This window comes from Aplysia californica, unplaced genomic scaffold, assembly GCF_000002075.1.
Source record: "Aplysia californica isolate F4 #8 unplaced genomic scaffold, AplCal3.0 scaffold00230, whole genome shotgun sequence".
Lineage (NCBI taxonomy): Eukaryota > Metazoa > Mollusca > Gastropoda > Aplysiida > Aplysiidae > Aplysia > Aplysia californica.
In genome coordinates this window covers 1030362-1057108 of record NW_004797500.1, presented here as the reverse complement: position 1 = coordinate 1057108, position 26747 = coordinate 1030362, and the positions used below count along the sequence as shown (strand labels likewise).

The window sequence follows — 26747 nt, the reverse complement described above, 5'->3', positions numbered from 1 at the left end:
TACACAAGTACAGACAAAGCAACAGCGACATTAGACACATACTTATATACACAAGTACAGACAAAGCACTAATGGCCACCTGTCCAAGAGAATCACCTGTACAAACAGCCAATGGCCACCTGTCCAAGAGAATCACCTGTACAAACAGCCAATGGCTACCTGTCCAAGACAATCACCTGTACAAACAGCCAATGGCCACCCGTCCAAGAGAATCACCTGTACAAACAGCCACTTCCCACTGCCCCCTCAAGCTTTTTCTCTTTATCTTATCATGACACTGTCCAAGATGTCAATCTTCCTAAGACAAACACTTTTCTCCATGACAAAGGGTGGCCTTCTGGGTATTTTTGCCTGTCAAATCTAGTAAGTGACCCTGACTCGGACCTTGTCCACAGCGACCACTGCCTATAACGGTCACTTTACTCTATGATCTTGAGTGACCATTATAGACAGGTTAGACTATACTGCAACTTTAGTAATTATTAATTTAGTTAAAGGCTCACTTTCTTGCAAAGATAAAAACTGTATTGCTAGACAGTTTCGTACATTTGCAAAACTAGTCTTGGCAAAGCATACAAGTTACTCTATAAAACGATTAAAGAACCTCCCATCTTTTAGATTACCAAAGCTTTTCGCAAAATTAATTTTCAAACAGTCATTATCAAAAAAGCACACAAGAAATTCCAAATTAAAAAAGAATCCTCATTCCCTCAACACAACTTATAACCAACACAGCAAGTAATATAGTGATACAGAAAAGAAAAGAAAAACTTACTCCATTTTCACATCTGTTGGGTGTGATGTTGGAGGAGGGATTGGGGCAGGCCGATGGACGCTAAAGCCTTCGTTTTCATCGTCGGATATATACAAATCACTCACTGAGCTATCAACTGGCAAGAGAAAAACGCAGTGAAGAACATCAAGATTTGAAGTGAACACAGGAACAGACAAATGGCAACAATTAGTTATCTTCACAGCTACCCGATAGGTAAAAAGATTACATTTATTTCTTCACATCATAATTTTTAAATCTAAAGAGTATAACGAAAATATGAAATACTGCCTTCTATACATAAAATTCATATCTAATAAAAACCTAAATGAAAACATGTGTTACTGATTTTTTTTTCACCCAGAACCTACCTACATTTTTGGGGGGGGTTTTTATAGTAGAGGGTTTTACGGCGCTCGCAACTGCATAAGGTCATATAAGCGCCAAGGGGTGGGTGTCAACAGAGACGTCTTTACAGGGAATCAGACTTAGACTGCTCACCTCTCTAGCTTCAACAGCACAAGGTCTGCTTCGACTATCAAGGCACCCCACGTCACAAGAGAGTGACAAACATACAAAACAAGTAGAGGAAATGACAATAGTAAGGATTAGGAAAGAAAAAGCAGCAGTTCCCTGTTGTAGATCTATAACACAATACAATCAGGTCCGACCAGAAATCTATCCATACGACAAACTTAGTGAACAAGGTTGAAACATAAAAGCAGACGTAAATGAACAACAGAAAAAAAATCCACAAGTCTCACTCACCGCATCCAGTTAGGAGAGAATCTAAGGCCGCTTGGACAGAGTCGTGTTTTTTAATTGCTGCTTCAGATCGCGATTTCGAGAACCCCATATCCTGTGGCAGCAGACAAACCAGGGGTGGGAGGGGTCCAGAAGTGGGAAGGGTCCAGGGGCGCAGGCGAGCACAACAGGGGAGAGAACAATGATAAACCAAATTTAGCCAACATTCTCACCCCTAAAGTCATGTGAATTTTTTCAGCTAATTTTTCTTTTTTTTTTTAAAATAAAATTTTTAAAGCACTTGCGACACAATTAGATCATATAAGTGTCGAAGATTAGAGGCGATACAATAGAGTAACAACCATTTTAAAAATACAGAAGAGAGATAAAGACAATTCATGTTTGTTAGAAAAGAAGGAGCAAACCACACCAGAGCACCCACCAACCACCCACTTCTTCTGTTTGTTTTAATTTTGTCCTGTGTCCCTTATTTTTTTAGTTGGCGAGTGTTTCCATTGAGTTTCAAAAATGTGTCTCATAATGTTAGTTCTACCAAACATTACCGAGTTTTCTTTCTCTTAGACGAGTCAAAACGACAGACAGAGCAATATGTGAGGCAGCGTGGTGAAATCAGGCTCTCGTCAAAATAATCAAAGTGAAGAAACTTGCATTTTTCCGCAGGTTTGTGAATTTTTGTCAACTTTTTGTTTTTTGGTTCAACACCTTTCATGCCCATAAAACAACTCATTTCTGTGCGGATTTTTCTGAAAAACGTTGATTAAAGGCACAAAAAATGTAAATTTTCAGTTACCACGGACTCTTAAGCTAAGGAAATAACTAATCTTTGGATGCCATTTTCTCACCAATTTTCCTCTGAAAACATGTGACCCCCACCTCCTTCTTTCGCAAATATCTCGACTTGTATTCAAGATAAATGGATATTTTTTCATCCAAATAAAGACAAGTGAAAAAGCTTTACGATGATACCAAAAACTCTACATGCCCAAAAATTGACGAGAGCCTGATTCCACCACGCTGCATCACATATTTGCTGCCATGAATAAATTATAATGTGTTTGTCAATGTTAGTATTTACTATTTAGGATAAAATTCATCACCATTATTATGCTTCATTCTTTCAAAGACTAAACTAAAGCATCTTTTCCCCCAAGTGAAAAAAATGTTCTCTGACAGCTCAGATATCATCATAAGAAATCAGCAAGTATACTCTGAGCTGTTAAATGCGCTAATTTGTTCAAACTGAGGTAAAGCAATTAAGTCTGACCTGACCATCAATGATTTATTTATAGAGGCACCAGCCATCCATGCCCAGGTGCTGTTTTAGCCTTAAAGCAATTAAGTATTTCCATAATGGTTGTAAAGTATATAGAGCATGCTGTAGAGTGTGGATATCTGCTAAATAAATTAAATCATTATTTATCATTTTCATATCACACCACATTCTATAAGATACTGCAAATCATAAATTTCAAAGGAAACCATCAAATCAAACAAAAATGGTACTGTTCCCCTCAGCTTACCATAAGAAGATGTGTCCTCACTTCTAAGAGCTCTGTCACAGCATCATCACAGTTTTTATCAAGCTTAAGTACTTGCATAAAGGCTTTTTCTGCATCACTAAACATCTGGAACATTCAGGAATGACAAGACTGTCAGACAGTGAAACTTCAAACAAACTGCTTGCAACTGCATAAGGTCATATGAGCCCCAAGGGGTGGGTGTCAACAGAGAAGTCTTTACAGGGAATCAGACTTAGACTGTTCACCTCTCTAGCTTCAACAGCACAAAGTCTGCTTCGACTATCAAGGCACCCCGGAAATAGCAGGTCACAAGAGAGGGGCAAACACAGGGGCGAAGCATCTATATAATCAAATAATCACTGCTTCCCTTCCTAATTTTGAAACATTGTCGCTGTCAAATTCATCCTTAAACGTAAACCTCTTAAATTAAATGTATAAAGACGTTCGTAATCAACAATGAACAGTATGCCTAACATTCAAAACGGTTTCACGGCCACGGAAATAGCCTCCTCACCCCTCTCGGGCCACTCCATAAGCAGTCGCAAGCTTTGATTAAGTAAGCTTAAAGTGAGGCTGGAAGAGTCTATCAATAGAGTTGGAGGGAACATGTGCATAGCAGTCCAAGCTGTTTCATTGCCACATATACCCTGTTCACCCCTTTGGGGCCACAGTTATAATCAATCTCAAGCCCTGATTATTTATGCCAACTAACGCTGGTCGAGTCTACCTCACAAATGTGAGGGGAACTAACTCCTAATAATCTCTTGACTGCTGCGTGTGCTTGTTTTTTTTCCTCGACTTTTTACCGTCCTATAATCAGATCGTGACCTCGATTATGACACCAGCTCCTGGCCGTGAAAGGCTAACAAAAACAGTCAAATGTGAAATTTAAAAAATGATAATTGTCATGTTCTACCAAAGAGTTAGACTTACTGGTAGATCTATAACATATAGATCTAGTACTGACATCTCTGCTTCTTTGCTTTGTGTTTATGATTCACATCTAAAGTTACATTTAATTTTAGTTGGAACTGATATTTAATAAGATACTTTCCCGATTATTTTGGCGGTTGAACATACAATATGAATTCCGGATTTGTTTTCATTCACAACTCAGAGTCGCCACCTCGAGTAAGATTCTTGTGTGATATCTACAGGCCATATCTATAAGTCCCGTTTCACTTTGATTACCCTGTCAAACAAGTCAGCCTTCGCCCCTGGGCAAACATACAAAAGAAGTAGAGGAAAATGACAATAGTAAGGATCAGGAAAGAAAAAGCAGCAGTTCCCTGTTGTAGATCAGGCATGAGTTATGAGCGTGACATGAGTCAGCCCATTTACAATTCTACTATGCTTGAAGGAGAAATGTCCTCCCTATGGGAATGGCCTAAAGCCACTACAGTCAGTGGCATTGCCTCGGGATAGAAGATTAGAGGTGTTATAAGAGGTAAAAAAAAAAGAAGAAGGGGAGATAAGGACTATAGATGTTTCAAAGGAAAGAAGAAGCAAACCACACCAGAGCACCCACCAACCACCCACATACAGTAGTCTAATATATCTTGAAGTAAGACAATTTAATATAAAGTTTGTTTGTCTGTTTGTTTGTTTGTTTGTTTGTTCAAGTAAAGAGAAGCACAACAACACATGAATATTCATTTAGTCGTGGGAAAAAGTCAGACAGACAAACAGAAACAACAGAGGGGAAAATAAAGACGTACGACCTACCAGTGACGCCCTCCAACTACCCACATTAATATAAGGTGCAATATGACACGTTAACAAGGGATGAAAACGTAAAAGTAAATTTTCAGCATAAAAGAAAGAATATTACAAAATCGTAACAAATTCTGAAATTACATTTTTTAAATTTATCTGGAAAAACAGATAAACCTCTGGAAAGAAACTGTCCTCTCCTGTACCTCAGATTAGCTTAGAACTGTTCCCCACTCAAAAACTTTATTCTTTAACCTTCATCAAACAGCTGTTCCACAAAGGGCAAAACGCTCAAGCACAAACACACAAACCATCACTCTCACAGGGCAGAGAAATCAAATACCACCAAAAAAAAACCACTTGAAGTGCCTAATAATGCATGAGTAGAGTAGAATGCTTATTTTTCCTATCTCTTAGTAGAATCTATGCGACTGCAACAAGCAACTTTATATGTGCGATGCCTTTATTTGTAATAAAATTTTAAAATTTACTCTTATATCGTTAAAAAAAAAGCTTATAAAATAAATTCAGGAAAAGAGAGATTTCAAACATGACTATTTCATAACAGTATACAGGTTTTTAAATGGTTTGCAGGAGTAAAATAAACTTCCAACTTACTTTTAATCCTGCTAATGCACGACCTTTTCTAAAATAACCTTTGGGCCAGTCTTTATCAAGGTGAATGGCTTTTTCTGCATCTCTCAATGCTCTGTGTAATGAAAAACACAAGTTTACAAATGAAATCTTTATAATAGATCAATTTGAGTGTCGCCTAACAAAGACAGTTAAATCAACACACTAGACTTAATTTACTGGGCTCAAAATCAAATGTGAGATGTGCTGACAAAATGAGTTACTTCTCACGATCCCAGAATGGAGATATCGGCTGAAAATCAACACTGCGGTCAGAATTACAGATTTTCAATTGATGCCATTTTGTTCAAGTTTACTGTGTCTTTTACTATTCCATGCTCACAAATTGTACAAACTTCACCTATCAAGTTGATGTATCAATTTCCATAAAGGTGAAATCCGAGAAGCAACTCATTTTGTCAGCACACGTCACAAATACCAATCAAAAACACAAATTTATCAGTAGGTTACTCACATAAGAAAATGTCATAGTTCTGTACATGCAAAGGAAACAATACAGTAATCAGATTTCTGTAGTAGAGGCAAAGGAAACCATTTTTTTTAGCCAAAAGCTATAAAAATAACTGAAACTTTTCATGGGCACTGTAGAAAAAGCAATTTAATCTGATTGGGGAAGCCAGTCCAAACTTTAAGTCTGATCCAAACTAATTTATAAATTATCATTAAAAAAAAATATTTTTTTTATAGTAGAGGGTTTACGGTGCTCGCAACTGCATAAGGTCATATGAGCGCAAAGGGGGGTGTCAACAGAGAAGTCTTTACAGGGAATCAGACTTACTCTGCTCACCTCTCTAGCTTCAACAGCACAAAGTCTGCTTCCACCATCAAGGCACCCCGGAAATAGCAGATCACAAGAGTGACAAACATACAAAAGAAATAGAGGAAAATGACAATAGTAGGGAATAGGAAAAAAAAAGCAGCAGTTCCCTGTTGCAGATCAGGCACAGTTATGAGCGTGACATGATGAATCAGCCCATTTACAATTCTACTGTGCTTGAACGAGAAATGTCCCCCCTTTGGGAATGGCCTAAAGACACTACAGTCAGTGGCACTGCCCCGGGGGGTTAAATTATCATTAAAAACACTGACATTACTTGACGACAAACTAATAAGACACAAACAAAACCTACAGATAACTACACGCATAAACCTCCAATATTCTGAGCCAAAAAAAAAGCACATGAGAAGCAAAGAGAAGAGGTGAGAACTTACTTATCGTACTGTTTTGTTCTGTCATAACAATAAGATCTGTTTCCAAAGAACCTGAAAGAAAGAAAAAGAAAGAAATAAAAAAGAGTCCCAACAAGTAAATGACATGTATAGATTCTGTCGCAGTGTTCCGTCAAAAGTTACTTTCCCTTCACGTTTTGACAAATCATAAAATTTGATATCGAAAAATGCATAATAGGGTTATTCATTAGTATACTTTTTTTACCTGTATGTATGTCTACAATGGACAACTTTATTTGTGGGATTTTAAGATGAACAGTTAAATCAAATGTTAAAAATGTTAAAGAAACAATTTCAGTCACGTCTAACATTAGCAGTACAAAAACGAATGGCCACACCGCAACTGCATTTTCCTGTCAATCTCCTCCTTCAAGCTGAGATTTTACGTCCTTCTCAGCCTGGGTTGGCCCTGATAGGCAGGTTCTTAAGCATGCCTCCTGAATGATCTAAATTGTTTCGACGAGGGCGTAGTAAAAACATCTTCACTTTTTTTTTCAATAAATTTTTTTAACACAAACAGCAATGTACACAGAGCAAACACAAACGCTGCTAGGGCAATGCCCCAACAAGATCGACCTTTTTTTTTTTGTTGCTAGGATCTAACAAGTTTCCGAAGACATTCCGGAGCACATCTTACCTAAAATCTACTGGGTCAAGACTGATGGCTTCTGTAAATAATTGTATTGCAGCTGTATATTGATCAACTTGAGCCATTTCATTGCCACGGACTGCAATAGAACAAAATTTATTTGTCTGAACGAAGAAAAAGAACAACAATAATTATTGCATCTTCTCAACTGCATTACACTTGAGGTCATTAAATGACGTGAAGACTATAGAAAAAGCTTTATGGAACAACAGAGGAACTGAACTTTGGCACTTGCAACACAAAAAGCTCACATTGAGTGCCAAAGATTCGGGGTATCACAAGAGAGTAACAAACACAAAAAAGAAGGAGGAGAGATAAGGACAATAGATGTTGGATATAGGGAAGAAGAAGCAAATCACACCAGAGCACCCGCCTACCACCCACACAATGTTGCAGAATAGAAATTAATGGAACAAGTCAGAAAGACAACGATGAAGAGACTGGACGATCTGCTACAAAACTAAGATAAGATAACAATTTATTGATCTACATTGAAAGGGATTTGCTGTAGCAGGGTAAAAACATACATGCACAGACACTCATCAACAGACACACACACGAGTACGCGCACACACAACCACACATTCACGAACCCACACATACGCAACTACAAACACATACACGCACACAAACACACCTACATACACAGACAAACACACAAAAATAGTCACTGGATGGACATACAAAATAATGTCGTTCTGACAACGACTGAATAGCTCGTATTGATGATGGCATGAATGATTTTTTTTTAAATACCCTTTCAAACCTGAAACAATTAAACTTACCGGCAAGTTGTCTACTTCTGAGTACTCTGGGATCTACTATATCTTCAACCTGTAAGTAAAAAATAAAAGATTTGGGCCAACTTATCAAATACATCCTTTTTTCCCTTCCAAGTTCAGAAAAAAACAAAAATCTTTATAATTTAATAGGAAGAGGAATCAGGTTCCCAAAAGGAGTAGTCAAAATTGTCTACGAAGACAACCCATTGTCGAGGAAAAAACGTAGTTATTTTAATCAGGTGGACTTCTCGGACAATGTCATAATAATATTTTTGAAACGCAAGGGGGGAGGGGGGGGGGAGTGGGAAGTGGCAAATTGTACAGGTGATTGCCTTGGACAGGCAGCCATTAAAGTGGATTTTTCATTAATATCAAACTAATCAGACCTTGTAATAGCACATACGTCCAGAAATATTAAACAAAATTTGAAAAAAAAAAAAAATGACATAATATGTATCAACCACAATGTTGACACTTGTCCTACAGGTTTTTTGGGGGGGTGGGGGGGTGGTAAGTGTTTTACGGCGCTCGCAACTGCATAAGATCATATGAGAGCGCGGGACACATTCAACTTTTTCAGTTGGTAGGAAATTTTGAATTTTTGCTCAGGTGGCGGCCGAAGCCTACTCTTATCGATTTTAGACCCTCAAGGGATCTTAAACGTGCGAAACTTGCACACGCGCCCTTCGAGATATTTTGCCCTAGTCCGAGAAGGCTAGGTGTAGATCTTCCCTGCCAGAAGATCAGTGGTGTGGCAGAAAGACAGAAGTAAGAAGGAGCCAGTGAGTAGCGTAGAAAGGCTGCAGAAAGAGTCAGGAGCCCAGAGGAAGGGGACAAAGAGGTGAGGGGGTATGAGCAGAAAGTAGAGACAAAAGCAGACGACAGAACATGGTCAGACAGCAGGAAAAGAGGTGAAACGAGACAATTTTAGAAAACAAAATTTTTCGGTAGAAGCCCGGATTCAAACCCGGGACCTTTGAATGAGAGGTCAACACCTTAACCTCTAGGCCACGAGAGCCCCCCCCCTGTCCTACAGTATGCAGCAGTGACCAACCCAATTTGCCACAGCCATATCCGATTCTTCAGACTAAAGGAACGCACAAAGAGAACGCTTGCTCGCGATAAAAGCGAGCGGGAGCGCTTGTGAAGAAAGCGTTTGCTTGTCATTGAGGTATACACAGAGAAAGATTGCAAATCGCGCTTGTGAACTGGTAAGAACTTGGGCATTTGGCGCCATGGCGGATTCGAGTGAAGACAAACTGTTGTTGCTAGACAGTGTTTTGCCAAAAATTATCCTAGGAAAACGCAAAAGAAGGGGGTTTCATCAGATAAATAAAAGGAGAAGAGTGGAAGGTGAATATCACCATTTGTTTCCTTTACTTAAAAGAAGCCCTTCTCGTTTTCAGTCCTACCTGAGAATGAGCCAAGAGACATTCAAGTATATCTGGGTGGTTTTTCCTTCTCTCGTACCAAATTGCAGGTTTTTAAACACGGCTGATACCAAAGACTAGACATCCATTTTGGTGCCTTTGTCACTGAGACTGAGAGAAAATACATTCTGAACCACCCAAGTCATGACCAGACAGTCAGACAACAATGGGGGGGCGGCACCAAGTACACGCTGGAAAGCGAGAAAGAACAAACTTTTGATTCTTTACGGCTTTTCAAGCGTCGCTTGAAATCTCAGGCGCCATAAAGCGAGCGTGCTTTTTGTGCGCAACAAGCAACTTTTGAGTAACATTTCACGCGCATGTCCCAACTCGCTCGCTTTTATCGCAAGTAAGCGTTCTCTTTGTGTTCCGCTTAAGTCGAGGTCAGCCAGATTTTTCCTTCATCATCATCATCATTGCCTTTCTCACCCCACACCAGGGTACAGGCCACCAACAAACTCTTTCCACCTTCTTCTAACCTTGTGCTAGCTAGCCACTTGATGTTATCCCATGTCTTCCCACTTTTCTGTACAGCAGTTTCTGTGATTTATTTTTTTCCTTTAAGGGTGAGGCAAAAGCTACCACTTCGACACCATACTACGAAACAAAGTTCTTACCTCGTCATCTTTTTCATGGCCTTTGTGATTGTGGGAATGATCCGGGACGTGCCCGTTTTTCTTCTTTTTACTGACAACCTTAGTGAAAAATGCTGATGTGGGATCAAATACCTGGAAGGGAAAAAAACAAACAAAAACCAAAAGGTTTGAAATAGAACAAAACAATACATTACTAATTCCAACAAAAATATGTACTTTCCCCCAGCTACCAAAGATGTCTATCAGACATCATAAAATGACAATGCCCCTCAGATTACTTTTAGTAAGAGCACTTGCCACACATAGAGGTAATTATAAGTGCTAAAGATTTAAAAGATTAGTGGGTAATTATAAGTGCTAGAGATTTAAAAGATTAGTGGGTAATTATAAGTGCTAAAGATTAAAAGATTAGAGGGTAATTATAAGTGCTTCAGATTTAAAAGTGTTAAAAGAGAGTAAAATTCACAGAAAAGAGGCGGTAAAACTAAGGCAATGGTTGTTTGATAAGAAAGTTTTAGTTTTAGTTTTAGTAGAGGTTTTACCGTGCTCGCAACTGCATAAGGTCATAAGAGCGCCAGAAGATTATATGTGTTACAAGAGAGTAACAAACATAAAAAAGAAGGAGGGGAGATAAGGACGATAGATGTTTGATAGGAAAGAAGGAGCAAACCACACCAGAGCACCCGCCAACCACCCACGTTTGATATGAAAGAAGGCACAAATCACAACAGAGCACCCGTGAACAACCCACTATAAATAGGCTTCGTTTTCATCTTTGCTCACAAGTCAGGTCTTGAAAATTCATAATTTTTTTTTAGAAACCGCAAGTCTGTGAGGACCCATACTGAAAATAGAGAAAAATATTTTTCTATACAAAAATGAACTTTCGTATTCAGACCTTCACAAACACACTAAATATGTGAGGCAGCGTGGTGGAATCAGGATCTCATCAATTTTTGGGCATTCGTTATGGTATCATATTAAAGCTTGTTCATTTGTCTTTACTTGGGTGAAAAAAATATTCACTTCTCTTGAATACAAGTCGAGATATTTGCGAATGAAGGTGGTGGGGGTAACCTGTTTTCAGAGATAAGATTAGTGAGAAAATGGCCGCCAAAGATTAATTATATCCTTAGCTTAAGAGCCCGTGGTAACTGAAAATTTACATTTTTTGTGCCTTTAATCAACTTTTTTCAGAAAAATGCATACAGACATGAGTTCTTTAATGGGCATGAAAGGTGCTGAGTCAAAAAACAAAAATTTGAAAAAAATTCACAAACCTGTGGAAAAATGCAAGTTTCTTCACTTTTATTATTTTGACGAGAGCCTGATTCCACCACGCTGCCTCACCTATGTTTTTTACATCATACCGGTGGGCAAATATGTGTGAGAGAGACTTGCTGGTTAAGAACCGCTAGTTTAGAAAGAAATAACACTGATTATGAAAAAAAGGAAACTCACTGTGTCATCACCGGAATTTGAATCCCTGCAAGTAAAGATAAACATGCTGAGTTTAGCTTGTGGTGAGGAACATTGAAAGACCACCAAAAAGGGACCATGCCCATTGTGGCCAAAATGGCAAAATTAATACAATTGAAGCATTCAAACGACATTGCACCATGTCTGTAAATATCAAACCAATCGGTTCTGTAGTTTCCCCCAATCTCAATTCCTGATGTGTTTATGTCCAAAAATCGCCTATTACAACTGTCCTTAAAAATCCGTTTTTCTGAAAACAAAGAAAGAGTACATATTCACCTCTAGCCCTCAGCCAATGATAAAACTCAATGATAAAACTCGACAGTCGGCAAATTAAAAGCAAAAACATCGAACATAAACCACAACAGTAAATATGAAAGTACTGAATCATCATGAACCTCCCGAGTCAATAGTAAACACTAAAAGCAGGCTCAAGACAGTAAATCGTACTATTCTTATCAGTCAAAGATCGTAATACCGACAGAGAAAGTGACTTCACACACTTTTCAATAGAATTGATACAACTTGCATTGCCCTAACAAATTTAAAAAAAAAAAAAAAAAGTACACTTAATCATTCTCTCTCCCCCCTCACAGCATGAACACTACAACATCTGGAAAAGCACAATGCATAACATCCCCTTTCCCCTCTCAAACAAAGTCTAGGGTTCAGATCTTTGCCCAGCAGGAAACAATAACTACTGCAAAATCACAAGCATCCTGTAACTATTTGTGAGACAGCGTGGTGGAATCAGGCTCTCGTCAATTTTTTGGGCATGTAGAGTTATTGGTACCATCTTAAAGCTTGTTGATTTGTCTTTATTTGAATGAAAAAAATATCCATTTATCTTGAATACAAGGCGAGATATTTGCGAATGAATGAGGTGGGGTCACCTGTTTTCAGAGGTAAAATTAGTGAGAAAATAGCCGCCAAAGATTAGTTATTTCCTTAGCTTAAGAGTCCTTGGCAACTGAAAGCTTACATTTATTGTACCTTTAATCAGCGTTTTTCAGAAAAATCCACACCTAAACGAGTTCTTTAACGGGCATGAAAGGTGTTAAGCCAAAAAACAAAAATTTGATAAGAATTCACAAACCTGCAAAAAAATACAAGTTTCTTCACTTTGATTATTTTGACGAGAGCCTGATTCCACCACGCAGTCTCACATTCCACAACTTCAATAAACTTTATTAGGGCAAAGAATTGCTCAGAATCAAACTGCCACCCACGCTTTTTGTTTCAGCTTCTGAACACTCTGCTAGAGTCTTACAAACACCTCTGTTCAGGAATGTATATATATATATATATATTTATTTTTTTTAATAGAAGAGGGTTTTACGGCGCTCGCAACCGCATAAGGTCATATGAGTGCCAAGGGGTGGGTGTCAACCGAGAAGTCTTTACAGGGAATCAGACTTAGACTGCTCACCTCTCTAGCTTCAACAGCACAAGGTCTGCTTCAACTATCAAGGCACCCCGTAAGTAGCAGGTCACAAGAGAGTGACAAACATACAAAAGAAGTAGAGGAAAATGACAATAGTAAGGATCAGGAAAGAAAAAACAGCAGTTCCCTGTTGTAGATCAGGCACAGTTATGAGCGTGACATGAGTCAGCCCATTTACAATTCAACTATGCTTGAACGAGAAATGTCCCCCCTTTGGGAATGGCCTAAAGACACTTCAGTCAGTGGCACTGCCCCGGGGGGTTAAGGATGGAAACTGATCAGTCCAAAATTTACTAAATATTTCGCGGGCTCTACAGATTTGGAAAAATACACTTATTCAATTGTAGATTAGTACACATAGTAGAACGACTCACCATTGAAAGTACACTTACGGAAAATGACGGAGCAAATCAGAATTATGGATTTCCATAAATTTACAGGAAATGTCAATCCCTGCTCTGTTTACACAAATAAAACGTCAACATATAGAAGTCCAGACAGCATAGACACAAATACAGTAGGTTACTTTTTTGAGGTGAAGGATGAATAAGAATGATACGAGTGCTATCAAATATAAACTTTTATTTTCAGTTTATCAAAATCCACCCTGAACACTTTGCCATCACAAAGCTCATATAGTAAAAACCCTTGCCATCAAAGGCAAAGGCATTTTGGGGAAAATCCACGGCGAGATGTGACGGCAAAGCGTTAATAATTTAATAGCTTTTGTATAGCGCAAATCCCTGCTCAACAGCAAGCTCTATGTGCTTCACAATCTATACCCTTCACTTAAACCTACCAAAATAATTTATCATAAGATTCTGAGCATTTTCTCTTCACAAACATTTTAAACAACATGTACTTACTCGTGTAATATAGACTTGTCATCACCGTACGTTGATCTGCCATCTTTTTTATTTGAAGAGTTCTTTAAAAGAGAAAAAAAGACAAAAGTTGTGAAAAGAAAAAAGACACAAGTAATAAAACAGTTTTGAAAATGTGCAATATACCTGAAGTAAGATGATTTTGTAAAGGAGGATACTGTAACCATGGATTACTTTGGAGGACAAAGATCATTCTTCAGTTTTTGTTGAGAGTTTTACGGCACTTGCAACACAATAAGGTCATATAAGTGCCAAAGATTAGGGGTGTTACAAAAGAATAACAAACATAAAAAAAGGAGGAGGTTACAGACGAACAATAGATGTTTGACAAGAAAGAGGGAGCAAACAACACCAGAGCACACCCGCCAACCACCCACAAAGATCAATCTGATTTCTGTCCAAGTTCCCAACCTATCGTAAGAGTAAGAGTCATTTCACCCGTACGAAAAATATGTCATGAGTTGACAGGTGCATTTTGATTAAGGTTTGTGACATCACTGAAACATGAAGACAAAGAACAGTCACAAAAACATTCCTCGAACAGATTTTTCACAATCTTTTTCTCAAAATCAAGTGCACAAAAACAACAAAACATTTTGTGTATTCTCGAACACAGAATAAAGATAGGCCATTTGCCAACAAAAATAGTACTAAAAAAAAGCTTCAATCCAAAAGCAAAAAAAAATAAAATAGATACAGCTCTTTAATTCACTCAGAAAATTGTCATGTAAAGTGTTTACTCACGGATTTTTGTTCTTTCTCCAAACGTTTTCTTTCTCTTTGTCGCTGTTAAATGAAATAAAAATAGGGGGAAAAAAACACACATTCAGTAAGAAAAATAACTTTTCACATTCACTTAATTTTGAAAAAAACCCACATTCAGTAAGAAAAATATATTTTCACATTCACTCGATTTTGAAAATCAATAACTGTCAAGACCTCAAGAAGGCAAACTATCAAGACCTCAAGAAGGCAAACTGTCAAGACCTCAAGAAGGCAAACTGTCAAGACCTCAAGAAGGCAAACTATCAAGACCTCAAGAAGGCAAACTGTCAAGACCTCAAGAAGGCAAACTATCAAGACCTCAAGAAGGCAAACTGTCAAGACCTCAAGAAGGCAAACTATCAAGACCTCAAGAAGGCAAACTATCAAGACCTCAAGAAGGCAAACTATCAAGACCTCAAGAAGGCAAACTATCAAGACCTCAAGAAGGCAAACTGTCAAGACCTCAAGAAGGCAAACTGTCAAGACCTCAAGAAGGCAAACTATCAAGACCTCAAGAAGGCAAACTATCAAGACCTCAAGAAGGCAAGCCACTAGAAAAAAAAAAAAAGGGTTTAATGCCCCTTGCAACACTGAAAGGTTATTTAAGAGACAGAACCTCGGAATCTAAGGTCTATCACTAATAAAGGCGACCCAAACGGCATTATTTGTGTTAGATGAGCCTTGGACCCCTGAACCCACAAACTATTACAAGCCTAACAACTAGATTACCTATGCCACAAGTGGAACCTACAAGGAAAGCATAAGAAGGGAAGACCAAAGATGACATGGAGACGAGCGGTACAAGCGGAAATTGAAAAAGCGGGGACATCATGGAAACAGATAGAAAAGGATGCTCAGGACAGGCTTCGCTGGAGTAGTGCTGTTGACGGCCTGTGCTCCACTGGGAGTTGAAAAGGGCAAGAGAGAGACAAGCTACTAGTCTTCACCACTTACAGTACAGAAGCCCCTATCCCCCCTCCCCTCCCCCCCCAAAAAAAAATTCTCAAAATTAGCATAAAAGTAAATAAAAAAGACAGCAGACAACAGTCTTGTACCAATATTAACGGATGTCATATCCACCAGTGAACAGCCTAGAGGGATACCAAGTGAATGCTTTAAGTGTAGTTCAACATTAACCCTTTGGCCCCTGACCTCCTGAGGCTACCATGCCCCTCTGCCTGAGCTCCTGAGCAGTATATCATTAACATTCATATGATTGTCAGAATCATATTCCGAATCCCTCTAAGGGTAGCCTTTGTCGTTAATAGCATCTAATTCAGAAAGTTCTTCAAAATAATCAGTAACGCCTCGTGTAGTAAAAGCTGTTTTCCGAATGTGTTTTATCTCAGGCGAGCCGGGTTGGGGATGGGGGTCTCGCTCACTGGTGTACAGATGGCAAGGGAGGGCTCAAAGAGGTAAGAAAGTGCATTCTTATGGTTCAAAAACATTTGCATCAAAATGAAATACCTTTTTCTTGGCTCTTCTCTTCTCAGCTCGACGCCTTTCTCTCTCCTCTTCTGTTATATCTGAATTTGGTATAGACTGAGAGAAAACAGCAAAATAATTCAGATTTAGCACACTGTTTTCAAGACAACATCGTGAATTCACTAAAGAAACAAATACATACAGCATTATTTTACAAGTTAACTTAAGGAAAAAATCCAGAAAAAGCTTCCCAATAAATAACCTCCTGATGAAACCAATGAGGTCCATAAACAACCCCACCCCCCCACCCCCCCCTTTTCCTAAGTTTGGATGGGGGACAGGGGTAAAGAGTGTTGGTGGTAGATGGGAGGGTGGGGGGGGGAGGATTCTAGAAATTATTGTCTAAAATATGCAGTGTGTAAAAAATAGAAATGTTTCAATATCCACACAAGACGGAATTAGGACTAACAGTAATCTTACAGGAGATTGAGAAGTGAGCCTTCCACAGTGCCATTTATACATTTATACATTTATACATTTATAGAGTTCTTGAAGAGCACAAAAGAAGGGTTATCAACATGAACAATAAATCCATTGTTTAAATTTCTATCGTCTAAAAGTGGGTCTTCACTTACCACTGAGTTTGCCTGTGACGAACTGTAATCTGCAGAATCCCAAAAAAGATAAGCATAAAGTAACAACTGCGACAAAAACAAGAAAATCAGGAAGAATTTTTTTTTTCCATTTCAAATCCGTAATCACCTTGAGAGATCAAATGAACTTCAATGAGAATTGTTTACGGGGGCCACCCATTGTGTAAGACAAAAGTGGTTGTCTTAGACAGGCAGACATCTTGGACAGTGTCATTATTATATGTGAGGCAGCGTGGTGGAATCAGGCTCTCGTCAAAATAATCAAAGTAAAGAAACTTGCATTTTTCCACATGTTCGTGAATTTTTTTCAAATTTTTGTTTTTAAGCTCCACACCTTTCATGCCCATTAAAGAACTCATTTCTGTATGGCTTTTTCTGAAAAGGGTTGATTAAAGGCACAAAAAATGTAAATTTTCAGCTACCACGCACTCTTGAAGCTAAGGAAATAACTAATCTCTGGCGGCCATTTTCTCACTAATTCTACCTCTGAAAACAGGTGACCCCACCTCCTTCATTCGCAAATATCTCGACTTGTATTCAAGATAAAGGGATATTTTTTTCACCCACATAAAGACAAGTGAATAAGCTTTAAGGTGATCCCAATATCTCTACATGCCCAAAAATTGACGAGAGCCTGATTCCACCACGCTGCCTCACATATAGAGAAAAAAATGCAAGGAGGGGAGTTGGAAGAAGCCGTTTGTGCAGGTGATTGTCTTGGACATGCGGTTGTTTGAGCAGGTTCGAGTGGTGTTATCTTCAACAATTTCATATTCCCTATTGGGGAGATTTCAGATTTCGTTTTTAGAAAAAAACAGGATATACAAATACCTCTGCTTCTTAGACAAAGTCAAGGACATTCTCCAAACAACAGAAAATTTACAAACTGAATCCACTTTAAGAAAATGGTGCAGACATTAAAGAATTCGGAAAGCCCAAAGAAGTTACATAGTATGCAGTATTTAACTAAGGAAACTATTCATTCTAAGCTTGGAAACCGAGCAATAACATTATCTGGGCTGTAGTGGATGGCAAAAGTCATTTAAGCCCGATTGACTCTAGGTAGGTTCAGGAAAAAGATCTTTTAAATTGGAAGGAAAAGATCCTAGTTCAGAAAAGGAATCTTTCAAGTTAGAATGAAAACACTCAAACTCCTCACAAATTAAGGGAATCTCCAACTACATCTGTAGGTCCTACACTTTAAGGATGCCTCTGGCGTTTCTGACACTTTCTTTACACCACCAAATAAACTTTTGTGCTTAAGTGTCTTTCTTTCTTTCTTTTAACTTGAAAGAACAACCCCCCACCCCACCCCTCCCCCTCCCCCCAGGAAAAGTAACCCTTCTTCTTTGCGCCCCTCCCCCCAGGAAAAGTAACCTCATACTTATCAAGCCAGCAGCCCCCCCCCCCCCCAAATCCCATACTGAACACTGCAATATTTCCATGAGCTCTGGTTTGTTGTTTTTTTATCATTTCTTTTTTGGAGAAAATTTTGAATTCACAATTTGAATCGCCCAATGCCATGTATTCCAATGCAGAAGAGTCCCTTTTGTCATCTCGTGAACGAGCTGAACTGTAGATTTCTTTTAAAATGGAGATGGAAAAAAAACCTGGTCTCCAGTACCTTTGTCTCTGGCTTTGTTGTTGACTGGGGAGTTGTCGTCAGAGTCGGAAGAGCACTCCTCCTCCGAGTTGTTCTCATCACTGGAGTCTGAGGAGGCATACTTGGACCCGTTGGTCACTGGTGAAGAAATAGGAGAATGCTGGAATGAAGGGACCATAGGAAGCAGTAACACTAGTGAGTTGGGAGACAAGCATATACGTTATAATATTGATAATAATTTTTAAAAAGCACTTGTGTAGCGCATTATATTCCTGCTCGACAGCAAGCTCTACGCGCTTAACGCTATATTATTATTACCCCTATAGAACATTTGTAGACATTTTCGGCTTCTCGGGAAGCATACAGTGAAAGCAGCTGATTAAACACTCCAACACTAACAAACTGACAAGATCTTTTGCTGTCTATAATAGGGTGCCCATTCCCATCTGGGTGAAGTGAGGAAAATTCATGTAAAGCGCTTTTCTTAAGGACACAACATTGGGCCCCTGGAGGGATTCGAACCCACGAACTTACGGTAGTGAGTTCGACAGCCTAACCACAAGCCCACTGATGCCACAACTGACACGTTCGTCATAAGATTACAATGATGTACTTACCATTTGTAATCAATCTGATAAACTTAACCATTTTTGTCATGAGGCATACCATAAAACAGCAATTAAGAAAACTGTGACTACTAAAACATACCATTTCTGAAGGAAACAACATCTCTGAACATGGATAAGCAGTCTGTCTGCAAAATAAAACAAGAAAAGAACAAATATTATAAACTTCATTCTTTCAATAATTGGCATTTGCAACAGCGTTCATTTCACTGTCGTGTATTACAAGTAATACAGCTTATCTAAGCTTGGAGTAGACGTTGGCATCTGGGAAGAAATAGCTGGGGACAGGAAAACATGGAGGAAAATGATAAAGGAAAGAACTATAATGCTAGAGAGCAGCCTTAGAAACAACCAGCCTGAGAAGCACCAACGACGAAAGGAAAACAGCGGAAGTACAGAGCTCCGATCCACATCACTGACATGCAAGCACTGCAACAGAATCTGCGCTTCAAACATAGGAAGAATTAGCCATGAAAGAAGCTGCAAGAAGACAACCTTAAAGACCATCGTAAACTAAATTGACCGTCTGCATAGACGAAAAGAGCCATATATATTATAATTACAAGTAAAATCCATAAATCTCTTACTAAATCTTCACTTTGTTAAAAGATAGGTAATCAACAAACAAACTGTGAAAACTGAGACTCCAAAAATATTAATAGTTTCTGGATTGCTTGTATACCAAGCACGATCGAAGTGCATTTTGTAACATCTTTGGGCTTTTAATGTAAGAGTGTGTTTAACTTTTACAGGATCAGATAAGTAATACATAAGACATGAGATGTTTTTAAAGACCATTTCAGATGGGATTTTTAAAATGACAAATTTGGTTAAAGGGATAGGATTAAAAACAATTGAAAATATAATAACCTCTTTAATATGGCATGTACTATTAAATAATGAATAATTATACTTGTTAATTTTAAAAGTTATACACAAAAGAAAAAATAAATAAAGTCAAATCTTACCAGGGATAAATCTTGCTTGAAATCTTTTGTTGTCAACCTTTTATAGGCCATTGTGACTTGCTTGAATTTCTTTAGGAAAGGAATGAACAAGCAAAAAAAGCTTTTAAATTTATAAATTCACACACTTAGGAACTAATTCTTTTTAAAAGGACAATACAGAGCTAACAGAAATGCCGAGCAGAAAAGAACATCAACTTTCAATGTGAAACGAGCCTATATCAAGGAGTAATGTTCAATTCAAATTTAACATTTATTCTCTGATGGAGGTAAACCCACTACGCCGGAGCTCTTTTTTGGTACTAAATCTAAAATTAACAAAAAAGTCACTAAACGGGTCATTAAATCAAAACAAGTGAACCTATTTTGATAGTTCTTCATCTAATGAATGAACTCCTGGTAAAAGAGATCTGTTTTCGGCAAATTCCGTGCCGTAAAGTAATTTGACATTGAAGTCATCGTAAAGGAATGTATGTGCTTGAGCCCCTGCCAGCAGCTCACGATCACAGCGATTCTCACAACAAGCCGCTAAGAGAAGCTTGCCAGAGATAAGGAGCTAAACATCCTTCACAGTTGTAAGAGTCTGATGTCAAATTCAGTTATATATACTGAAAATACAGAGTCACAGAATTTTTTTAACCAATTTCTATCACTCTTTGAGAATGTTAACATCCACACAAGCATGAGTGTTTAAGGATCCATTAAAATACAATGGAAAAAGGTTCCAGATTCAAGTAGTTTACCCTCCCCCCCACCCTCTCCCACACACACACCATCAAAGCCTTATCAGTCCAATCTGACTTTTAAAGCACAATTGACAATTTAACTCTTTAAAACCCTGAGGTTTTTCCACCGTTTTCCAGAGTTCTTTCTACAGTCACCTAAACCTGGTGCACTACATTTCATTATAACCCCTAAAGCTTGCCTCCAACTTGTAAACGGTGGAAACAACGGCTTAGTCATTACTTATATATATAAACTTAGTTCGGGAATAGTTCCGAAAAATAGCACTAAATAAAACGAAACACTTGTCACTAGTATCAGACCAGAGTCCGATGGGGTTTAAAAGAGTTCAATCTCACACAGTAAATGGTGACATTTTATTACTTCATCATATAAAATAAGATAAGCTTAACACTTTGCCCCCACGGGACGCCCATTGGCGAAGGTAAGAAGAAGTCCCTTTTCCCCACGGGACGCCGATCAGCGCCAGTGTGATATAGCGTGTACCGCACCTGTATCTGGTCCGTGGGGATAAGTGGTGCGCGCTGCACGCTGCGAGGGTGGAAAATGTTAACAAATATATACAAATTTGTCCCACATTATTTTTTTCAATCAGATTTTTTATAAACTATAAAGGCATCTTGACCTTACTAAACTGTAAAATATATTTCTGCAGTCATAAAAATGATATAAAAACTGTAATGTATACACTAAATTTTCAGATTAAGAGGTTTTGATTCACTTCATTCACAAATCGTCAAAAAAAAGAATTCACCTTGAGGGATTCTGAGGAGTGTTTTTCACTCTCATTTTCCGGATGCCATTTACAAGCCAGCTTCTTATACTTCAGCAACACAGAATTCAAATCAGCACCTGAAAAATAGAAGGAAATATGCTATTAAAACAAAACACACAGGAAGAATTTCCTTCACTATAATGAATTACACTTCGAACAATCTATAAATTATAAACATAGCAAAAAGCAACACACTTTACAATGTGAAGTCAAGTTCCACTGAAAAAAAAATGTTTTCAGTGTCCATAATTATAAAAAAGATCGCACGTTAGACTAGAAATAAATTCCAATCCTCTCTCATAAAGTTAGTTGCATTAAATTAGCCTCTTGAGCCTCGATGGTAAGATGTTTGAATTTTAAAAGAAATGTTTTTAAGACACAACTTTGAGTACTGTTCCAGCTTCTAAACAACGAATGCAGGATTTTTTGTTAAAGGAATGCTCTCACCCTCTTGACTGAATCAACTGACAAATGTATTTCCCGATTCAAACGTGTGCAAGACAGAAAGAGGAACCCCTTTAGACATATGTTGCAGGAATCAAGACTAAATAAACGTCCGGGCCCCTGGTAACAAAACAGGATCTTATTGAGGAAAGAAAGCACATATTCATTAATCCGAACTTTAGCATAATCAGCCTCAACGTAAGAGCCCCTCCAAACTTGTCAAAAGTTTCTCTCTGATCGACAGTAGTAGGAAAGTCAACTGCTTAAAACTGTAAAAAAATCTGCATACACAGCTACCTTCAATTAAAAGAAAACACCATGAGAATTCGACTCTTATCCAGACCAGATCAGTTCAGTCCAGTATATTTCAAAATAGAGAATGCTAAATTACACTAAAATCAAAACGACAATGAATTAAAAATAGAAGAGGTCAGCCATAATAATGACGGCTAGACGGCTAGGCTAGCCACGCTTAATAATGATGGTTAGGCTGACAAACGGCAAAAAATACTGAATTATATAACTTTTTAGTTTGCAATACCACGTATTTGTATTTGAGACGAAAACAAAAGGTGCCTTACTCAACAGACATGCATATGTATTTTAAACATGAATAACTACTATTAACGAGACCTGTGTAATCAACTCAACAGGTTTCAGTCAATAGGGCCTAACCAAAGTACGGCTAGTCTAGAAGGCTAGATTTTGAAATTAAGTTTCGGTGTTCCTTCAGTTTAAATTCAAATAGCACCTTGGTGAACCAAAATTACAAGTGTCAAGACATTGTGGAAAATGAGCTCTTTAGCTGGAGAAAAAGCCACCCGAAACCTTCTCCTTCTTGGCCATACACCTCCTGTGGCATCAAACAGCCTTAGAACTTTCATTTTCATTCCGCCTGCCTTTCAAAAAGTCTTAAATTTATACGTTTCTTCAACTTTAGTAAAATCAGACTCTCACTTAGAGATTGGCCCAAATATAGATATATATGACGTATTTCCTCCATGATCTATATTTGACATCTTCCGGTTGGGTTTCCCTCGCCAGGAACTGTTGGCTAGATCTCGCCGAGTCTGGGGGGTTTTTTTGGTATTAATTTGTGTTATCTTTTATAAACTCTCAGCAATTCTCGTTCCAAAAATTTACCTTCTCCTCAAAGTTGAACACACACACACACACAAACACACAAACGCGTGCGCGCACACACACACACACACAAGCGTGTGCACAGTAGTGTCGGGCAGTACCAGCGAAACCCAGTGTCGACACTTTCTCGGTACTGGGTGACGAGAACTGGGAGTGACACCAGTAGGTGACGTCATAGACTTCGCGTCTTGCGTCTTACACCACGATCAGCGCCGCCCGCATCCCCGCACCCTCCCCCCTCCACGTACACAAACGTCAGAATTGGAGAGGCGAAGTCGTATATCAAGGTCACCAGCTGCCTTGTGTGCATCTGACGTCACAGCTGCTAGGCCAAGGCCTAGGCCTACACACAGCACACTTCCAGTGGCCCGATTAAAAAATGTTGGTGTCGGCATATGTTCTTACTCTCCAAGCAGTCGGCGATGAAACATAGAAACGTAGCCAATCGCGCGCTAATACGGGTAGATCTAGTTAAATGGCGAGGAAAGCATGAGGGATGTCCCGGAAGACAACAAAAATAGATGGCGGATATACATCGGGCTAAACACTGAGGTGTGCTATGTGCACGCTGTAGCTTCATGTGTAGCCTATTGTAGGCTAGTCTAAAAGCCTCTAACTGTATCACTCTAGATTCTATTCCTGTCACATGTTACTAAATTAAATTGCAATTCGGATAAAGACAGGTGATGAATAATTAGGCCTATTTTCTTTCCATTTTTAGATCTAGTAGATCTAGTGACTTTAGTGGCCAAAGTGCCAAATTTATGCCTGGAGCATGGGGAATGTGGTGGTGGTGGTGGTTTGGGGGGGGGGGGGTAAATCATGTCATAATCAGTTGCAATTCTGATCTAACTCTAGATAGAGAGCACTTGTAATGTTTCCTGTTGGGTCTCGAGTTTTACCAACAATCGCTGACTGAAAACTAAATAGTCAAAATGTCTTTCAATTTCCTTCGAATTTTCCATACTGAATAATAGTGTCACTGAATATGAATATGGAGTCAGGAAGTGGCTATTCTCACCCGGGGTGAGAATAGAAATACGATCGACCTCTCACCCCGGGTGAGACTTGCCACTGTAGACTATTTTCACCCAGTGTGAAACAAGACCTGTTTTTCCTAAGTTCGGAATACTTTCTATCGATGTGGATTATCAAATGGATAAAGGCAAAGAAAAGATTACGTTACAGCACAAAAGTAAGCTAATTTTATTGACTACAAAGAAGATGCTATGGCTATTTCACTTTTCGAATCGAGCCGAACTACGGGATCGCCATTTTGTTTTGCCCGGAAGTTCTCGCAAGATCTACTCCTCCCCTCTTCTCTCTCGATCTCTTTCTGAATACTGTCTATCGGTGTGGACGATCAAATTGACCAAAACAAAGTTTTAAAATGATATTAAAACACAAAAAAGTAATTTGGTCGTCTACAAAGATGCTACGGCTATTTAACTTTTCGAATCGAGCGGAACTACGCGTGTCGCCATTTTGTTTTGCCCGGAAGTTCTCGCGCTACTCCTCTCTCTCTCTCTCTTTCTCTCTCTCCACTGTCCACAGACAAAATTGTACGCTTTTAGTAGGCTAACAGTAGTAATGGAACGTTTGTTCACAGCACAGAATTCGGCACCCGAATTCTACAATTTTTCTGTTATCACAGTGTAGAATTCTGTGGTTTAGGGTGAAAGCAAAATTGGTTGGCCTAGATTAGATCTAGGCTATAACAATGGTGAACGCACACCGGGTGAGAATAACCAAAAGACTAGCCTGCACTATTCTCACCCAGGTGAGGAGGTGGCCATGGTGGAGTCAGGAGGAATTTCGGCGATTTTGTAGTTTCGTTCGTTAAAGTCAAGAGTAGGGGGTTTCAGGGGGGCTTGCCCCCCTGACCTAATAAAAATATAGAGGTGGGGGAGGGGGGGTTCAGGGGGGCATGCCCCCCAGAATTTTATCCTAATTTGATGTTTTGCAGTTGGCCACCTCTATTCTCACCCGGAGTGAGAATAGTGCAGGCGAGTCTTGTTGGCTATTCTCACCCGGTGCGCGTTCACCAAGTTTTGCGTTCACCCTAAACCACAGAATTCTACACTGTGATAACAGAAAAATTGTAGAATTCTGTGCCGTGAACAAACGTTCCATTACAACTGTAGCCTACTAAAAGCGTACAATTTTGTCTGGGCAGTGGAGAGAGAGAGAGAAAGAGAGAGAGGAGTAGCGCGAGAATTTCCGGGCAAAACAAAATGGCGACCCGCGTAGTTCGGCTCAATTCGAAAAGTTAAATAGCCGTAGCATCTTTGTAGACAACCAAATTAATTTACGTTTGTGTTTTAACATCATTTTTTAACTTTGTTTTGGTCAATTTGATCGTCCACACCGACAGACAGTATTCAGAAAGAGACAGAGAGAGAGAAAAGAGGGGAGGAGTTGATCTTGCGAGAACTTCCGGCGGGTGAGAATAGCCACTTTCTTTGCAGTTAGGTTGCATTCCTGCTCTTTGTGTAGCCTAATTCAAATAGTATTTGGTCTTCAAGACTTCTGGATTTCTTCTCTGGATGTAAACAGATGGATCGTGGACTTTAACAAACGGAACTACAAGATCACCGGAATTTCTCCCCCTTGCAATACTTCCAGGCTGTGAAGAGTAAAAAATATTTTTAAAAAGTAAAGAAGTTAACCTTAATAGATTCTAGATCTAGATTCTAGACGTAAATTTTGTCTTGTTTTTTGAGTGGGAGAATGTGGGTAGATTCTAGAAGGCTAAAACTGACTAGGAGGGACAATTCATTGTAAATAAAATTCATCATACTCTACTCTCAGTCTCAGCCAGATGTGAAATAGCCATTTACCTGCTGGGAGACCCAAAATGTCGTAGGCCTTCTGATTCGTTAGAACCATGACTTCAAGATTAAAACACAAGAGAGGAAGTTCAATAATAATACTAAAAGATAACTGTAAAATATACGCGAAACCCGTTGTCTGGAAACAGCTGAGGTTCTCATACTACGGAAGCCGCCATGTTTCTTTGACGATGACCAACATTCACTGAGACTGCCAGATTGGATAGGAATAGAATCCAGTTCCTCGATTTCAAACGGAACTTGGTTTGGTGCTCTCTCTTGACCTACATGATCAAGATATGGGTCGAGATCTGGATTTAGAAATCATTCTTTTCCAGAAAATGTTTCCCTTGCAGAATTGCCAATAGAGTAACAAAATCATATCTAAAAATTAGAATCCATCTTCGGAAATAAATTGAATCGAAACCAATTCAGAAACAGTTTCTGTTTTGTTTTTGTTTTTTCTTGGAAGAAAAAAGTGGTCTTGCAACATACCTGGGCCAAAGAGGCCCATGCCCAGGCCCACTCGAATAATTTAAACAGGCTAACCCTTTACTTGTGGGAGTAACTTTTGTCACATTCCTATTTCGATAAACATATTATTATTATATGGCCTGCGAGATATTCAGATCAACATGTGTATATATATGCTCGGGCCTTGGTTTGATTACCATATTTTCTTTTTGATTAACAAAATGTGGTAAGCCTACACCAACTCGAAATCATGCATGCTGTCAATAGCCTGCGCGTGTGGGCTACATTAAAATTTATGGGAAGATTGAAGAATACCGGACCACTTGTACATCATTGCGCGAGAATGCGGGGTAGGTGGGGCGGGTGGTTGGGGAGGAGGAG

The 26747-nt window shown here is 38.9% G+C and overlaps 1 protein-coding gene across 1 annotated transcript in view; it reads right to left on the bottom strand.

Moving 5' to 3' along the window:
- LOC101855261 overlaps nucleotides 1-26239 on the bottom strand; it is a gene marked incomplete in the record, with an annotated part of 43447 nt that extends 17208 nt beyond the window's left edge. Inside the window, 18 exon segments of the mRNA XM_005099950.3 lie at nucleotides 776-890; nucleotides 1541-1631; nucleotides 3058-3162; nucleotides 5389-5479; nucleotides 6637-6687; nucleotides 7292-7382; nucleotides 8089-8137; nucleotides 10133-10243; nucleotides 11573-11597; nucleotides 13901-13962; nucleotides 14663-14704; nucleotides 16151-16225; nucleotides 16744-16772; nucleotides 18386-18502; nucleotides 19073-19118; nucleotides 19959-20027; nucleotides 21454-21551; nucleotides 25902-26239. Coding sequence (XP_005100007.2) covers nucleotides 776-890; nucleotides 1541-1631; nucleotides 3058-3162; nucleotides 5389-5479; nucleotides 6637-6687; nucleotides 7292-7382; nucleotides 8089-8137; nucleotides 10133-10243; nucleotides 11573-11597; nucleotides 13901-13962; nucleotides 14663-14704; nucleotides 16151-16225; nucleotides 16744-16772; nucleotides 18386-18502; nucleotides 19073-19118; nucleotides 19959-20027; nucleotides 21454-21551; nucleotides 25902-25950 — 1316 coding nt within the window.
- Nucleotides 26240-26747: the final 508 nt, after the last annotated feature.